The 13,885-nt window shown below is 43.3% G+C and overlaps 1 protein-coding gene across 1 annotated transcript; it reads right to left on the reverse strand.

Annotated features, from left to right (window-relative positions):
- Positions 1-1,361: 1,361 nt before the first annotated feature.
- On the reverse strand, positions 1,362-12,433 carry KCNK12 (potassium two pore domain channel subfamily K member 12). The gene is given in 3 exon segments (XM_031065052.1): positions 1,362-1,679; positions 1,682-1,692; positions 11,514-12,433. Coding segments are annotated over 3 exon segments (1,068 nt in total). The 3' UTR covers positions 1,362-1,542.
- Positions 12,434-13,885: the final 1,452 nt, after the last annotated feature.

The raw sequence follows: 13,885 nt of genomic DNA on the forward strand, positions 1-13,885 counted from the left end.
ATCACCTCCATTGAACTTGCTGCCTTCTTCCACCTCCTGACATGCACCAAGACTGGATGCTTTCACAGAGGCCTTCTGCCCACACCAGGACAAGCCACTGGAGAGACCTCAGGAGCAGCTGTGGGAGCTGCTGGCGCTGCTCACCATGGTGAGTTTTCCCTTCCACTAATTTCCTTTGTAGCTTTCTTGAAGAGCAGAGCTCAGCGAATTATTTTTTTCCCATAAGGAAATGAGCTGAAGTAGCTGGTGACTCCTCAGGGATATATTTGCAAATCAGGAAGGCACTTGAACAGCAACATCAAAATATACTGATGTAAAAAGGGTAATTATTAAAACCAAAAGATTTCTGATTTTCTGTAATTATGAATATCTACCAGAATAGTAGGATTTTCCCACCACACTCTATGGTGGACAACTTCATGGCTGGAACTGTGAAGAATTTGAAACAGTCTGAAAATCTTAACTCCTTTGAAGCATGGGAGACCCTGAATAAATCCCAGGGGAATTGGACTCCCAGCATCCAAGCAATTCTGGGGACACCCAACATCAGTGAAATGAGTGCTAAACAGCCAAAAATTCCCTCTCCCCTTCACTGCTGGGTCCAGCATGAATTTTGGTGGCCACAACTCTTCCACCCTTACCCTTTCTGCTGGTAAAATAAGTTGTGTGTGCTTTGGTGGGCAGGGGCTGCCACAGCAGCCCTGGCAGGTTTTGTGTCTGCCTGGACACTGCAGCAGCAGGTGCCATCCACAGCCTGTGCCCAGCACCAGCTCTTGCTGGGGCTTGTTTTATTTAGCTGAGGAGATGGGGAGAGCAGTAGGGAGGGCTTTGTCTGGGTTTATAAACCAGGAAGGTTTGCCCTCTGGGTCCATGTTACCTGGCAAGATTAGCAAGCCTCCACGTCTGGGGCAGTGACATTTCTCTGTCTGCAGTGTGATTGATCTTTTAAGTGCCTTTCCAGTCAATATCAGAATTCCCAAGATTTATCTTAATACCTTGGACAGATGGCTTCTATTGATTAGAATGGAAGTCATGGAGAGGGGATATATTGGGAGTTCCTTGTAACTGTTTACAGAGCAAACAGTTTCCATCTGCTCTCTATTTTATTGCAAAGCAAAGGATCACTCAGCTGCAGAATTTAACAGATGACCATGGGGTACATCAGCAGCACATCCCACCAGTTGTTATCCCTCCTGCCTCTGCTCAACCATACAGTTTACCCAGCACCTGGGGACTTGGGGGGTCTCCACATATGGCTCTGAGGTTTCCATTTCCAAGGGGGTCTCTCACCCAGGAGGTTCTTCTGCCTCACCTCCCACCCTCCATGCTCAGAAGAAAAGACAAGAGCACATCCCAGGCAATATTTTTTCTCCTGTTTATTTCAAAAGTCTTTGTAGGAGCTTAACTGCAACATTCCAAACGTCACCTGGGATTTGACATCCTCCCAGATGTAGAGAATTCATACTCTCATCATGTTTCACGGCATTAAAAACACACAGGAATGCTCCCTGGACACCACCAGTGGGTTCTTCCACTGTCTCCTTAACCACCAGCTCTACACATCCTCTGCCAATGCCTCTGCACCGCTCTGCAAAGCAGCTGCACCTCAGCTGTCTCTGCCTCCTGGATCCACAACCATGTTTCTGTGAATGAAGGGGTGCCAAGCCCAAAATACCCATTTTTGTTTGCAAACTGTACATAATGAACCAGCAGAAACGTGATCCGCCTTTGATTGGCTTGTTTATGGCTTTTAGTCCTCTTCATTCAAAGATCTTACAGTGGAAAAATCCTGAGCTGACATCAAAAGTGGGACTGATTCATTAAGAGTACTCATAATTATGGTATGAGCTGGAGACTAAGTTCCTGTCAACCCAGGATTAAAGCATTTTTAATACTGACACTTGATTAAACAGATTTCAGTCTTGAAATTTATTCCAGTTTAATGTTTTGCAAGGAAGTATTATCTGAAAGAGAGTAAAAAATCTATGTTTTCCAATCAACAATTTACAGGAACTTATGTTTCTTCATTTCACCTCTTGGCTTGGTAAACACAATCAAAATTGTGATGGAAAAATACATGCATCTCCTTTTGACTTCTAGCAGGCATTTAAGTAATTACATCTATTTAATTAGGTTATTTACTACCTGCAATTCAACCAAGTTACTCCAGATTCAAGACACAGGAACACTTGCTTCTTAGACCCTCCCATCTCTTTTGGTTTATTTAGGTAATCTTTGTGTGGTGCAGCTCTTTGGGAGTATGCTGGGTGATGTCAGGCACTGGGACCTGCTGCAGCTGTTTCTGGATGGCAAAATGTCCTTTTTTCTGACCAACACTCAGCTGAAATGTCTCTTGGTTGTTAAAAATGTCCCTGGCTAATACCCATATGCACAGTATGTGACAGTAAATTGCTTGTGTAACATTTGCTGCCATCCTCTGATTTCAGTAGCAGGGATGTGAAATGTCCGTAACAGTGTAGAAACAGACGCAGAAATTTGTTTCAAATGTGCCATTTTGGTGCTGAAGCTGCTTGTAGGGCAATTTCCAGCACCCCAACCAACCATCTGGTTCTCTCCTGACCCCAAACTTCTCCCACTGCCATGCAAACATCGAGCTGCTGCAAACAGAGGCAGCTCTGCTCACAGCTTTTGCATGTGAGATCCTTACCACCACATTCACGATTATTTTGCTTGTCTGAAATGCTGATAATGGGTGTTTGGGTTTTCTGTTTGGGTTCTTTTCCTCCTTGTTTTCAAAAAACCATGATCAATTGAAGGTCAGCTGCCAAATGGACTGAACAATCAGTGCAGGAAAATTGAAAATCATAACATCTTGTGTGTAGGCTGTGAATAATGGGCAACACCCTTTTGATCATGAAAATAGAAAATGATCTCTCTGTTTTCCACTGTTTTTAGCCCATTAAGAAGGCAGGGATAAGAGCACATTGCTGATGATTTGCACCACTCTCCTGGCAGTACAATCCCTGGCTGCAGACCAAGGGCTGGCAGTGGGATGGATCCCACCCTGGCAAGGGCTTGGCTGGAGGAGGCAGCTGTGCTTTGCCATGACCTTCAGCTGCTCTCCAAACACCACAGATACCCCAAAGCAGGGACATTTTGTGCATTTTCTGCTGGGGGCTGGACCAGTATTCATGGTCCACAGGCATGCTTAAATTTGGGGATGGAGGCAAGCCCACCCCTGAGCACTGTGCAGACCAAGGCATGTCCTCAGATACATTTTGCTTTCTAACAGATAAAGAAAATATAAGCCTTGCATGCCCTGGTGCAGGCAGAAACCAAGGCTTTTGCCCAGAAGATGCAGGTGCATTGAGCATTGGAAAAGAATGATAATTTTGTGACACATGCCTGAGCTTTGGGGTCCAATTGTATATTTTAGCACCTTACTTTCTGTTCAGAACACTACTTACTTTTGTTGATTCACTGTACTGGTAAGATAATTTTTCTTGCTTTCACTGATAAAGATCTCTTAGCAAATATAGCCAGACTCAGTAATTGATTCATCTTTTAATATTTATATATGCTGTCATCATATGGAAAGTCAAAACAAATCTCTCTATCCATTTTATGAGGAGAGAAGCATCACAGTAGGATTGCTGCTTTGCCACTGCAGAGACTCTGAAAAGACCAAACTGGAGTGTCCCAAACACTCCAGTTTCAGGAACAACCAAGGGTTCCAAGGTGGCCAGAACCAGGAACAGCCTAGCACAGGCTACAGCACTTCGCTGTGCTTCTCAAAAGAGGCTCAATGCTACATCCATTATCTTTTTTACTTTTTTAGTACTGGAAAACACCTCCTGTAGCTCAGCAAAGGGAACTGTCTGGATCCACCCAGCCAAGCTGCTTTAACCACCCCAGTGCCACCTCCCAGCCACCAAACCAACCTCCAAGATAACACTGTTGTGTGTCAAGAGCCCATCCATCACCCTTGGCCCTGTAGCTGTGTGGCCTTTTGGATAAAAGTGGTTAGCAGCCAGTCAAGCCCTGTGATTTATGTTTCTTTGCTTGAATTGGAATTACATTAGCATGCCCTTGGTTTGCAATGGCCAAATAGATACAAACATTCAGGTTTTGAAGGTTTAGACATGCAATTCTGTTCACAGCAATCAGGCAGGTTCCATTTCAATCCCTCTAAAAGCTCTATTCACAGGAGCAAATGTTCAGCATAGGGCTTTTTCCAGATGGGACTTACATACTTCTGACTTTGAGAATTTGAAACAAATTAGATAGAATGGGCAAATGAAATAGGCAAGTGCTTTTACATGAAACTGAATCATTAGCATCCTTCACAGAATTCATGTCAAGCAATTCTGTTGGTAGAACAAATATCCAGTTTGCTAATGCCAACCATGACGTAATTTACAATCAGATTCTAGATTTTACAAAACAATTTAAAAAAGAAAAACATTCAGAAAAGTGACTCATTTTGGTGAGTCTGGGAATATTTGCTGGTCTTCATATTTCAGCTATTTGCAATCAATGCAAAAAGGAAAGTCATACCAACCAGATAACAGCACAGAACTGGTTGTCCTTCTAGAATTCAATGCAGAAATGAGCAAATACCAAAGCCAGGGGAATTAGCTCCAGAAGTAAAATTTTGAGGTTTGTAGTAGGAGATAGCAAAGCCAGCTCAGCTAAAGATATCTACCAAGCTGTGCCCTTTCAAACAGAAACAAAATAAGCAGGAATACTTTTCAACAGGTTATCTCGAAACTCAAGTAATTTAAATTGGCTGGAAATTTGGAACGAATATTTTTGCTGAGAGTATCCAACAAAGTAGAATTCTAGTGGACTAAAAATGGGATTGTATATGTAGAATTATAGCATTTTTATTTTTGTAAATAAACAATGTTTACACACACAAAAAAAAACCCCCACAAACAATCCCCAAACCATGTTAAGATGTTGTGCTTTCAGATACTGAGGTTTTACAGTAAAACTGGAACTAAATTCTTGCACTGCCTGTGCAGCCCATGGATGATACTACAAGTGAAAATTTCCTGGACATAATTTTCCTTGCATGGAATAGGAAATTATACCCATTGAGAAAACCTGGTGTTTGACTTGCACATTGTCAGAAATAGCAGTAATTTTTTCATGTTGTTTATGTATTATTATGAAAGCATTAATCTTGCATTGACTCACTGGCTTTAAAAAGTACTCTTACAGTCTGCAAAGTACAAAAGGAATATGGAGACTTCTTTGTATTCCTTAGGTTTGAAAAAGCATCACCTGGTGAAGGTCTGATCCTGAAAACCCTTGGGATGTTGAGGATAAGATGCTGGGATGTTACACACTTTCAAACCCAGCTACATCCTCATGCCAAGTCTGGGCTTGGGAGCTGGCTGGGACACACCTGGGTGTGACATGATCCTGGGACTAGGAGGGCTTGGAGGCATGGGAATCTGCACCTCTGATACACCCAAAACACTGATCACCACTGCGAGGGACCAGCACGGCTGCTTTCCCAGTAAAAGCTGGGCAACTGACTTGTGTGGCCCCTTTTCCCACAGGAAAAGGCATTTCTCACAAAAGACCTCTCTCCACGTTCCAGATGAGGTGGCTGAGCCCACGATGCCCCAGGAGCCCCTTGGGGGGTGGCAGTGTCACAGCGTTGTGTGACGAGCAATAAACGCACGAGCGAATGCAAAGCAACTCTTCGGATTTCTGCTGCATTTGCTGGAGAACACCTCTAAGCTCCTCCCTTTGCCCATGCTTTTCACTCCTGCTGTATTTTTTCCCCCCTCACGCTAAATCACCAGACTTTTTTGAGTAATCTGCAATAAACTGTATCTGTATTTACTCCCTCTTTTTTTTTCCAGGGAAGGATGAAAAATACATTTGAAGGCTGCATATCTGCAGCCCCACTTCAAAGCTGAACTACACCACTCTGGATCCTTAGAGTTGGAAGATTGGATTTGATGTTAGACCACTTTTTGCCTATGCAAAATGTCGGGCAATTGCATTTTCTTTTTGAGGGTTTAAAGAGACAATTTAATTAAAGGATGGATGTTACCCATTTAGCAGACAAAGAGAGAAAGAAAAAAGGTATGTGTGTTTATTGGTAGCTGCATTCAGACTGTGGCCATGTAAACTAAAGTAGTTTCTTTTCCTCAGTGCCATTGCTACACAATGCATTTATAATGCATAATGAACCACTTACTGTGTATGTGCTAACATGAATAGCCTTCGTGTCAAAACTCAGTGGAATTGCCCACACTTTCCTTTATTTTCCACAATGTAGTGCTTCTCTTTTCCTAGCATCCATGAAAGCATAATTTGAGCTCAAATATGGACATATTCACAACAACAAAAAAAAAAGATCAAAAATTGCATACTGGTTGTACAATGTGCAATGCACCCTTCATTATTTATTCTGTGTGAGTCAAGTAGTAATTTTTCCTAATTGAATTTATTATGTAACACAGCATTTATTGTATTATTTAAATGTAACACTGCAGACGTGTGTTGGTTTGCAAAGGCACATTAGTAATCCAATTAGAGCAGCAGCCATACCCACAGATTTGCTAGGCTAGCAATCAGCAAAGTATGATCTTGTTGAGATTAGCTCTGAACATTCACTGCAATGATTTGCCACTGAATATTTTTCAAGTTAAAGGCTAGAAAAATACTAAAAATGCGAGAATGGTCTCATTGCTACAGCTAATTTCCATATAGTCATAAATTCATCCCACACAGGCAATCAGGTTTATACTGAGCCCACATGCCTGGCTGGATGACCTCCACTGCTGCAAAAGTCTTTCAGCAGCGAGGCATGACTGACATACGGGTAAATGGTCACAGTATACTCAAATTTTCACCCACAGAAAGCTGGGGAGGAGAAAAGACTGAGGGCCAGGGCTGAAGCCGTGCTGGGACAGCAGCACTACATCCACAGGGGCATTTCTGGGTAACCTGAGCACGGCACAGGGCACTCCCCAGAGAGCTCTAGGGGGATTCCTGCCTTCCACCAGTAATTCTGTTGTAATCAGAGCTGGTAACTGCCTAAAGAGCCTTTGGATGCATTGCTGTGTAACGCTGCTTCTGCAGGGAGGCAAAGCACAGCCCTGTCCCTCAGACACTGCCCTCTGCGGCTGGGATTGCTCTGAACATCTACACGGTCTGGAGGACATCCTCTGCACTGCAAGGAAATAAAGAGTCATTTGAATTTTTTCAAAATGAGAACTGTGTTTGCAGATGGGGAGAAACCAATGAGAACCAGATGACATCTTGGTGTGACTCCAAACTTTGTCCAAGACACACACACAGGGAAGACAGACCGTAAGAGGTCAATGGAGTGACTTGCCAAATGCTACAGGTTTCACAAGAAATTATTCCTTGTGACTGCTCTGCGCTGACCTCCAGGGTTAAGAGAAGATGTCACTTGAATTTGGTCATTGTTGCCCATCAATTTTCACCTAAGTTTTAATTTCACCTGCAAGGTATTAATGCAGGTGCCACGTGGTATCTCCTTTGTCCAAGCAGCTCACCTTTCACCTAAGTTTTAATTTCTTCTGCAAGGTATTTATGCAGGTGCCAGGTGAACATGGTATCTCCTTTGTCCAAGCAGCTCACAGCATTGCTGTTCTCACTAGAGGCCAGTCCACAGAGAAGTCCTAATTCCTGCAGCCTTCTGCTGCCCCTGAATGCTCTTCCCTGGGCTCAGGCAGCAGCAGACCAGTCTGGGGGACAGGGTCTGAGCTCAGGTCTGTGCTGCCTGTAGGCTCAGCAGGCAGCTGGGATGCCTTGGTCTGTGTCAGTGAAGAGTTACTACTGCTGTTCTACAGGGTGCTGCAGAGGGGGTTGTACCAGGGAAAATGAACTTTTAAAATCTGATTCAACTGTACTCTTTCAAGTTTACCCATAATTAAATTTGAAGGAAAAAAAAAACTCAAAACCAACCCATTTCAAGAATGTAATACAGCTTCCAAGTTACCTGAAAAGAAAGTGCAATCTAGTGCAGTGTGCTTTCACTTTCCCATTCTGTTCCTCTCCTTTCCTTCTGATTTCTTGTGCTTCAGTCTGTGTCCAGGTATTGCTGGTATCTGCTTTGTCTGTGAAAATGAAACACCAGGAGGAGTTGCACTTGGTGCAACTGGTGCACGTTTAGGGGGTAATTCACCAATGGAGCAGGCTGCCCTGGGGAATCCACAATGAAAGAAGAGTTAGGTGCCCAAGCCTGACAAGCTCAAAGAGGAGTTGTCATTAAAAAAAAAGCTAAAGGAAGAGCATAATTGACTAGGAAAGACTGATCTCAAACCTCCTATGTCCTCTTGGCTCATGTTTTCATGCACAGGGGTGATGGGTGCCCAGGCAGGGCTGGCAGGCTGAAGAGCAGAGATTTGGAGCTTGGTTTCCATGCATCCTTGAAAAATGCTTCTGCTACTGAATATGAGGGAACTGTAAGGCCACCCTTCAGCAGATGCTTCCCAGTGAGACCCAGGTCAGTAACTGTGCTCTGACCCTCCTATAAACTGAGCTTTGCTGAGCCAGATGGGTTTGGTGATTTTTACAGGACTTGGATACGACCTGGTGGTCCCTGCGGTTGACTTATGTCAGTATCTGGGGATTTGAGACCTGCAAGCAACAGGGCCACTGTAAATAACTGGGCATGAACTTCCTCTGAGGCTAGAGAGAAGCAGAATGGAGATTATCAAGGACCTTGGGTGTAAGTAAACATTAGTGAACAGAGCAGCAACCTAATGCCCAAATTCCTTGAGATGCCCAGCTCCAGGAGCTGGTCCAGCTTCCTCTGGAGCTAATAGGAACTGCAAAGGGTCCTGCAAAGGCACCCTTGTGAGTGATGGCACCAGAAAGACTTGGAAACATTTCAATCATGTTACAGCAGACTGTGTGTCTGCCTTTGCCTGGACTCAGAAAAAGTACAGAGGAGGTATGTACAATTTCATATTACTTCACAGTATTTGCCAGGCTGGAATAAGTAGTTTGAAAACAATTCACAAATTACAGTTTAAAAAGGATTCTAATAATGGTTATAATATTTATCCTTTAAAGCAACTCACTAAAAAAAACCCCAAACCCTTAATTTGCAAATTTGTTACTATAAGAGTTCTTGAGCTCACACAATGTTGATATATTTGAGCATGCTTTTATGAGCAAAATAATCAACAGGTAATTCTGTTGTGGCTTGGGGCCCTATCAGCTCAAATTCCTAAGTCCTTTGGGACAGAGCCTGTCTGCCCTGATTTATGTAATAGTTCTAATGAGTAATAGTGCCCATGATGACAAATGCACCAAAATACAACCCTAAGAGAAGCTGGGCTGCAAAAAAAGAGCAGGGTCCCATTCACACTTTTAATAAACAAACACATAAATCATGACAGTAAGAGATTTACCCGTGGGGGTAATCCCAAGGGGAAATAACAAATTTTCATTCTTTTGGTTCCCTGCCTGTGCGGTTTCCCTTGCATCTCTGGAAGGTATCTGCCTGAACTGGGTCTTCCAGCAGTCAGAGCTGTTTCCAGACTGTGAGCTGTCCCTGTACATCCTGCCTAAATTTATCCTTCAGTGGCCTTCAAAAGGAGCACCAACCACCTCTTCCTGCCTCCCTGAAGAGGAGGAGTGCACAGACAGGAAGGCACTCAGACAGATGGACCTTGAGGAGTCTCTCTGCCACCAAGAAAGTTCCTGCCTCTTGAGTGCAGCCCCTACCATACCACAGAATCTTAAGTGTGGGTCTGTGCCAGCTGGAAACACATTACAATCATCACTGCTTGTTTCTGGCCAAACACATCTTGCTAAAAGCTGTGAGATTTACAGAGTGATACAGACCCATGTGTGATGGTTTAGCTGCAGCTCTGATTCCTTTTCATCAGGAGAAAAGATACATTCACCACCATAATTCAGCTGGCAGGCTCAGGTGTGCAAAACCTCAAATTTCAAGTTGGTTTTCCAAGGGTAAATTCCAAAACATTTTTCACTGCTAAAAATTTAAAAGAAGGCAAAAATTATGGCTCCTCCAAACTCCAAACAAAACAAAGTAAATAGAGTAAAACATCTATATAAAACTTCATGGAAATATTTTCAAACATTTCTAATATTCCTAGTTTTTGTTCATCAGCTTGTTCAATTTATTCAGTGACCAGCCCACTACTCATGGTCTTGCCTACAATTTTCCAGTAAGTTTCCAAGAGAAGGCTTCTCAGAATATAAGCTTAAGTTTTATTTCTTGTTTGGAATCAGCAGAAGCCTTTTTATTATCTTCACAGTGTAGTAGAGAGAATTTGGAGAAATGATCCAGAGCTGTGCATGCATTTTTGAAAGAGGTTTGCAGCAAATCCTCTGCACTCATTTGTCATGCTAAACTACACACTCTAGATCAGGTTTGCTTTTGGCTCTTCAGTGGTTTGGGCTAGCACAGGTTTAATATGGCTTAAGATGGTAGCAGCAACAGCCAAAGGCCAATTTATGACTTGGTATCAACATTTTGGGGGAAGCCAGCTTTGGGGGGAACTCCAAAGCAATGCTCTTCTTTTGTACAACCTGCACAGTCACATTTCTGGGAAACGAGTACAGGGTTGGGGCCCTCAGAGAACTGCAAGGAAATGATTTGCATGAATCTCTGCAACAACACTGCAGAAAATGCAAATTTAGGACAAGAGAGCCTACATTCATTTTAGTGACTTATTTAAATGAGAAATTAAGGAAGTAAGCATTTTTGTGGTGATGCAAACATTTGACACCAGAAGTGCATACGGGCTTCTCCTGCATTAAACAAAGTCAGTTCTGAAGATGACAATTGCCTGTTTTCTGTTATTCAGTAGGTAGGAACAGTTCTGCACACTTTAACACAGTCCCTGATAATCCCCTGACTTTTAAGAGTTAGGCGGTCTTTCAGACAAGCCTGGCTAAACCCCATCACTTGTAGGTGGGGAGTTCAGCCCATTCAATCTTCTGCCACTGAAGTCAGTGGGATTACTGAGGTGAAGCACAGCCACCCTAAAGCTGGCGTGACGACAGCCACCTACGTGTATGTCACACAGAGGCCTGCTACGAGGAATCGCTGAAGAGCATTGAGTACAAGGCTCAGGACCAGATCCAGACTTCAGCAAACTGGGAGATACTGGTCAGACAAAACTTACCAACCCCATGTTTGAATCTGGAGTGCAACTTGCCCGCTTTATGCCTTTTAACATAGAGTTTGGGTTCAGGCGCTGTTCTGAAGAAGAGCATGTTAGTTTTGACACCATCCTAGCCATGCACACCATCCTCCTGTAATTGCACCAGATTCTGCATCAAAGACATCCAAGTCTCATTAAAACCCCCCGTAGGGGAAAACTGTAACATAATGGTAAAGATCTCACTGCATATTAGAGAAAACTTATAAAACCCCCAGAAAGTAAAATGCTGAACGCCCAGTGAATACCAAGGCTGTCTCTGAAATGTAAAACCTTCCAGCAGCTTGCAGTGGCAACTCCACCCTAACCGCCATTCCATTTTCATTTAAGAAACAAATGGAATTCCAAAAACTCTACCTAGAATCACTCGTTTCTGCCAAGCGGTTGTTCATGATGGCCAGAGCCCCCACCCCCGCCGAGAACCCGTTCTGTCTCGTGTTGATACACACATTCCTCGGGTACCCGTTGGCCGTCTCGGACAGCTGCTTCTGCAGGATGGCCAGGGAGACTTTGCTGGACGCAGTGAGCTCCCTCATGGAGATCATCTCCCCGGAGAGCCTCCTGCCCTCGGTGTCACTGTCGTACTGCCCGTCAGCGTCCCTGGCCACGTTGTGGCGGCGCAGGCGGGCCCCCGGGGTGATGGCGTTGCGACGGCTGAGGCGGGTACTGGATTTATGGCACTTTGGGCAACATCTGCATTCGAATTTTTTCAACACCCAGTTCAAAATTTGTTTGATTACGATCGAGATGACATTAAAAAGGGAGTATATGCAACATACTCCCATTAATATAAACATGAAGTTCCCGAATCTGTATAATCCCTGATGCTGGTACACAGCGTTTTGGTTGCTTACCAAATCTCCAAAGCCGATGGTGCTGAAGGTGACAAAGCAATAATACAAGGAGTCAATGTAGTTCCACCCTTCCACTGCCGTGTACATGGCCGAGGCGCAGCAGGAAAGGGCGATAGCAAAAATTCCCAGGATCAGCATCACGTGGTAAACGGATGGCTTCCAGCCCACGAGGCTGCCCACCCCAGACACGGCTGGCCCCTTTCGGAAGTTGGGAGGTAGGAGACCACTCCTTCGCAGCTGCCTCTCGTAGCACGCCTTCATGATGAATGCCAGCAGGGAGATGATGCGCTCCAGGAAGAGGTTGAAGAAGAGGATGGTCCCGGCACACCCAAAAAGGCCATAAACGATGAGGAACACTTTTCCAGCCACGGTTGCTGGTGTGGTCATTCCAAAACCTGCGGTGTGGAGGTAAACGGGCAACATTAATCACACATGTTTTTGTGATAAGCTCATGATATATGTACCTTAACAAGGGTCCCATCTGACTGGACAAAAGGATTGCTAGCTCTAAGTCAGCTTAGGCCAACACGAAACCGAGTTAGGTAAAGAAGGAAGAAGGTACAAAAAGTTCAATGAGATGACTAAAAGTCAAAAGTGAGCAAAAAAATCCTTGCAAGATGAAAAGATTATTATTATTGTATTAACAGAGCAACACCACTCAGCTGAAGGTGGAAGATTCACTGAGCCCACACCTTTTCAAGGTGGGATGAGGTGAAGAGGCCATTTCCCTGCTCCCACATGTGTCAACCATCATGACCTGATGGAAAATTTAAGTTCTCTGTTCACAAACTGTAACCCAGTGTAACATTTTTGTTACAGGGGTCTGATTATACCATTCCCACCGAGAGGATGGAAGTTTTCAGGTTGTATAAGAGGGAAAAAAAACCCTACCTCCCAAATATTGAATACTGTTTTAAAAATAACAGCAATTTGAATTCTTTTCCAAATCCCAGCTGTGACTCTAGCCCACATGGAATCATCACAGAGGGAAGGAAAAGCCATGATGCCACAGAGCTGCCTGGCAGACTGGGGGCACTGGGAACTTGCAGATGGATAATTACAGCAGGGAAAAACACTGCTGCACAGTTGAACAGAAAAATCAGAGTATACAAACTCTGGGAAGATCCAGCAACAATATTAATTCAACTCTTCTTCATCTGAATTACTTATTGTAATATTACTTATTATAACATCACTCATACATAAAGTTTTATAAGTAAGCAGTAATGCCTTGTAGCTAACAGATGGTTAAATAACAGCAAAACTGAACTTAAATTTGCATGCAAATAAATACAGTAAGTTTACTCCATGTCATTTGCTGATACCAGTTATCTTATGAAAAAGATTACCTACATTTCACATCCTATCTCAAGAAGAGTCTTCTGAAACTCAGTTCTGCAGGTATTGGCTTTTTTCTGCTATTCTTCCCTGTAAAAACACTTGGTGACTCAGGCAAAAAACATTGACAGGATTGAGGTGACTGCTTATGTCCCATGAATAAATAACCACATCTAATCTAAATTAAAGTTTTGTGAAAAATCCACATTCCAAAATTTCATTGCTGTATTGTTCCACCAAAATACCCAGCAAGTAACATATTTAAGGAGGTAAATATCAACACCAGACTATATAAACAGAAGTTTGTGAAGGAAAAGCATAGAATATAATGAAATAATTATAGAGCATAATGAAATAATTAAATCCAGTTTATTATCATAACATACCTTTATAAACAGCAACAGGATAATATTGCCTATATACAATGAGTTGAGATTGCTGCTTGAAATCTCTTGATCTCTTTTTGCAATGGCTGAATTTTTCTGGCTAGTTTATCTGTTCTCCCTTCCTACTTTGTTGATAGAGAATTTCCCACTG

The sequence above is a fragment of the Geospiza fortis genome, unplaced genomic scaffold (assembly GCF_000277835.1).
Source record: "Geospiza fortis unplaced genomic scaffold, GeoFor_1.0 scaffold149, whole genome shotgun sequence".
Lineage (NCBI taxonomy): Eukaryota > Metazoa > Chordata > Aves > Passeriformes > Thraupidae > Geospiza > Geospiza fortis.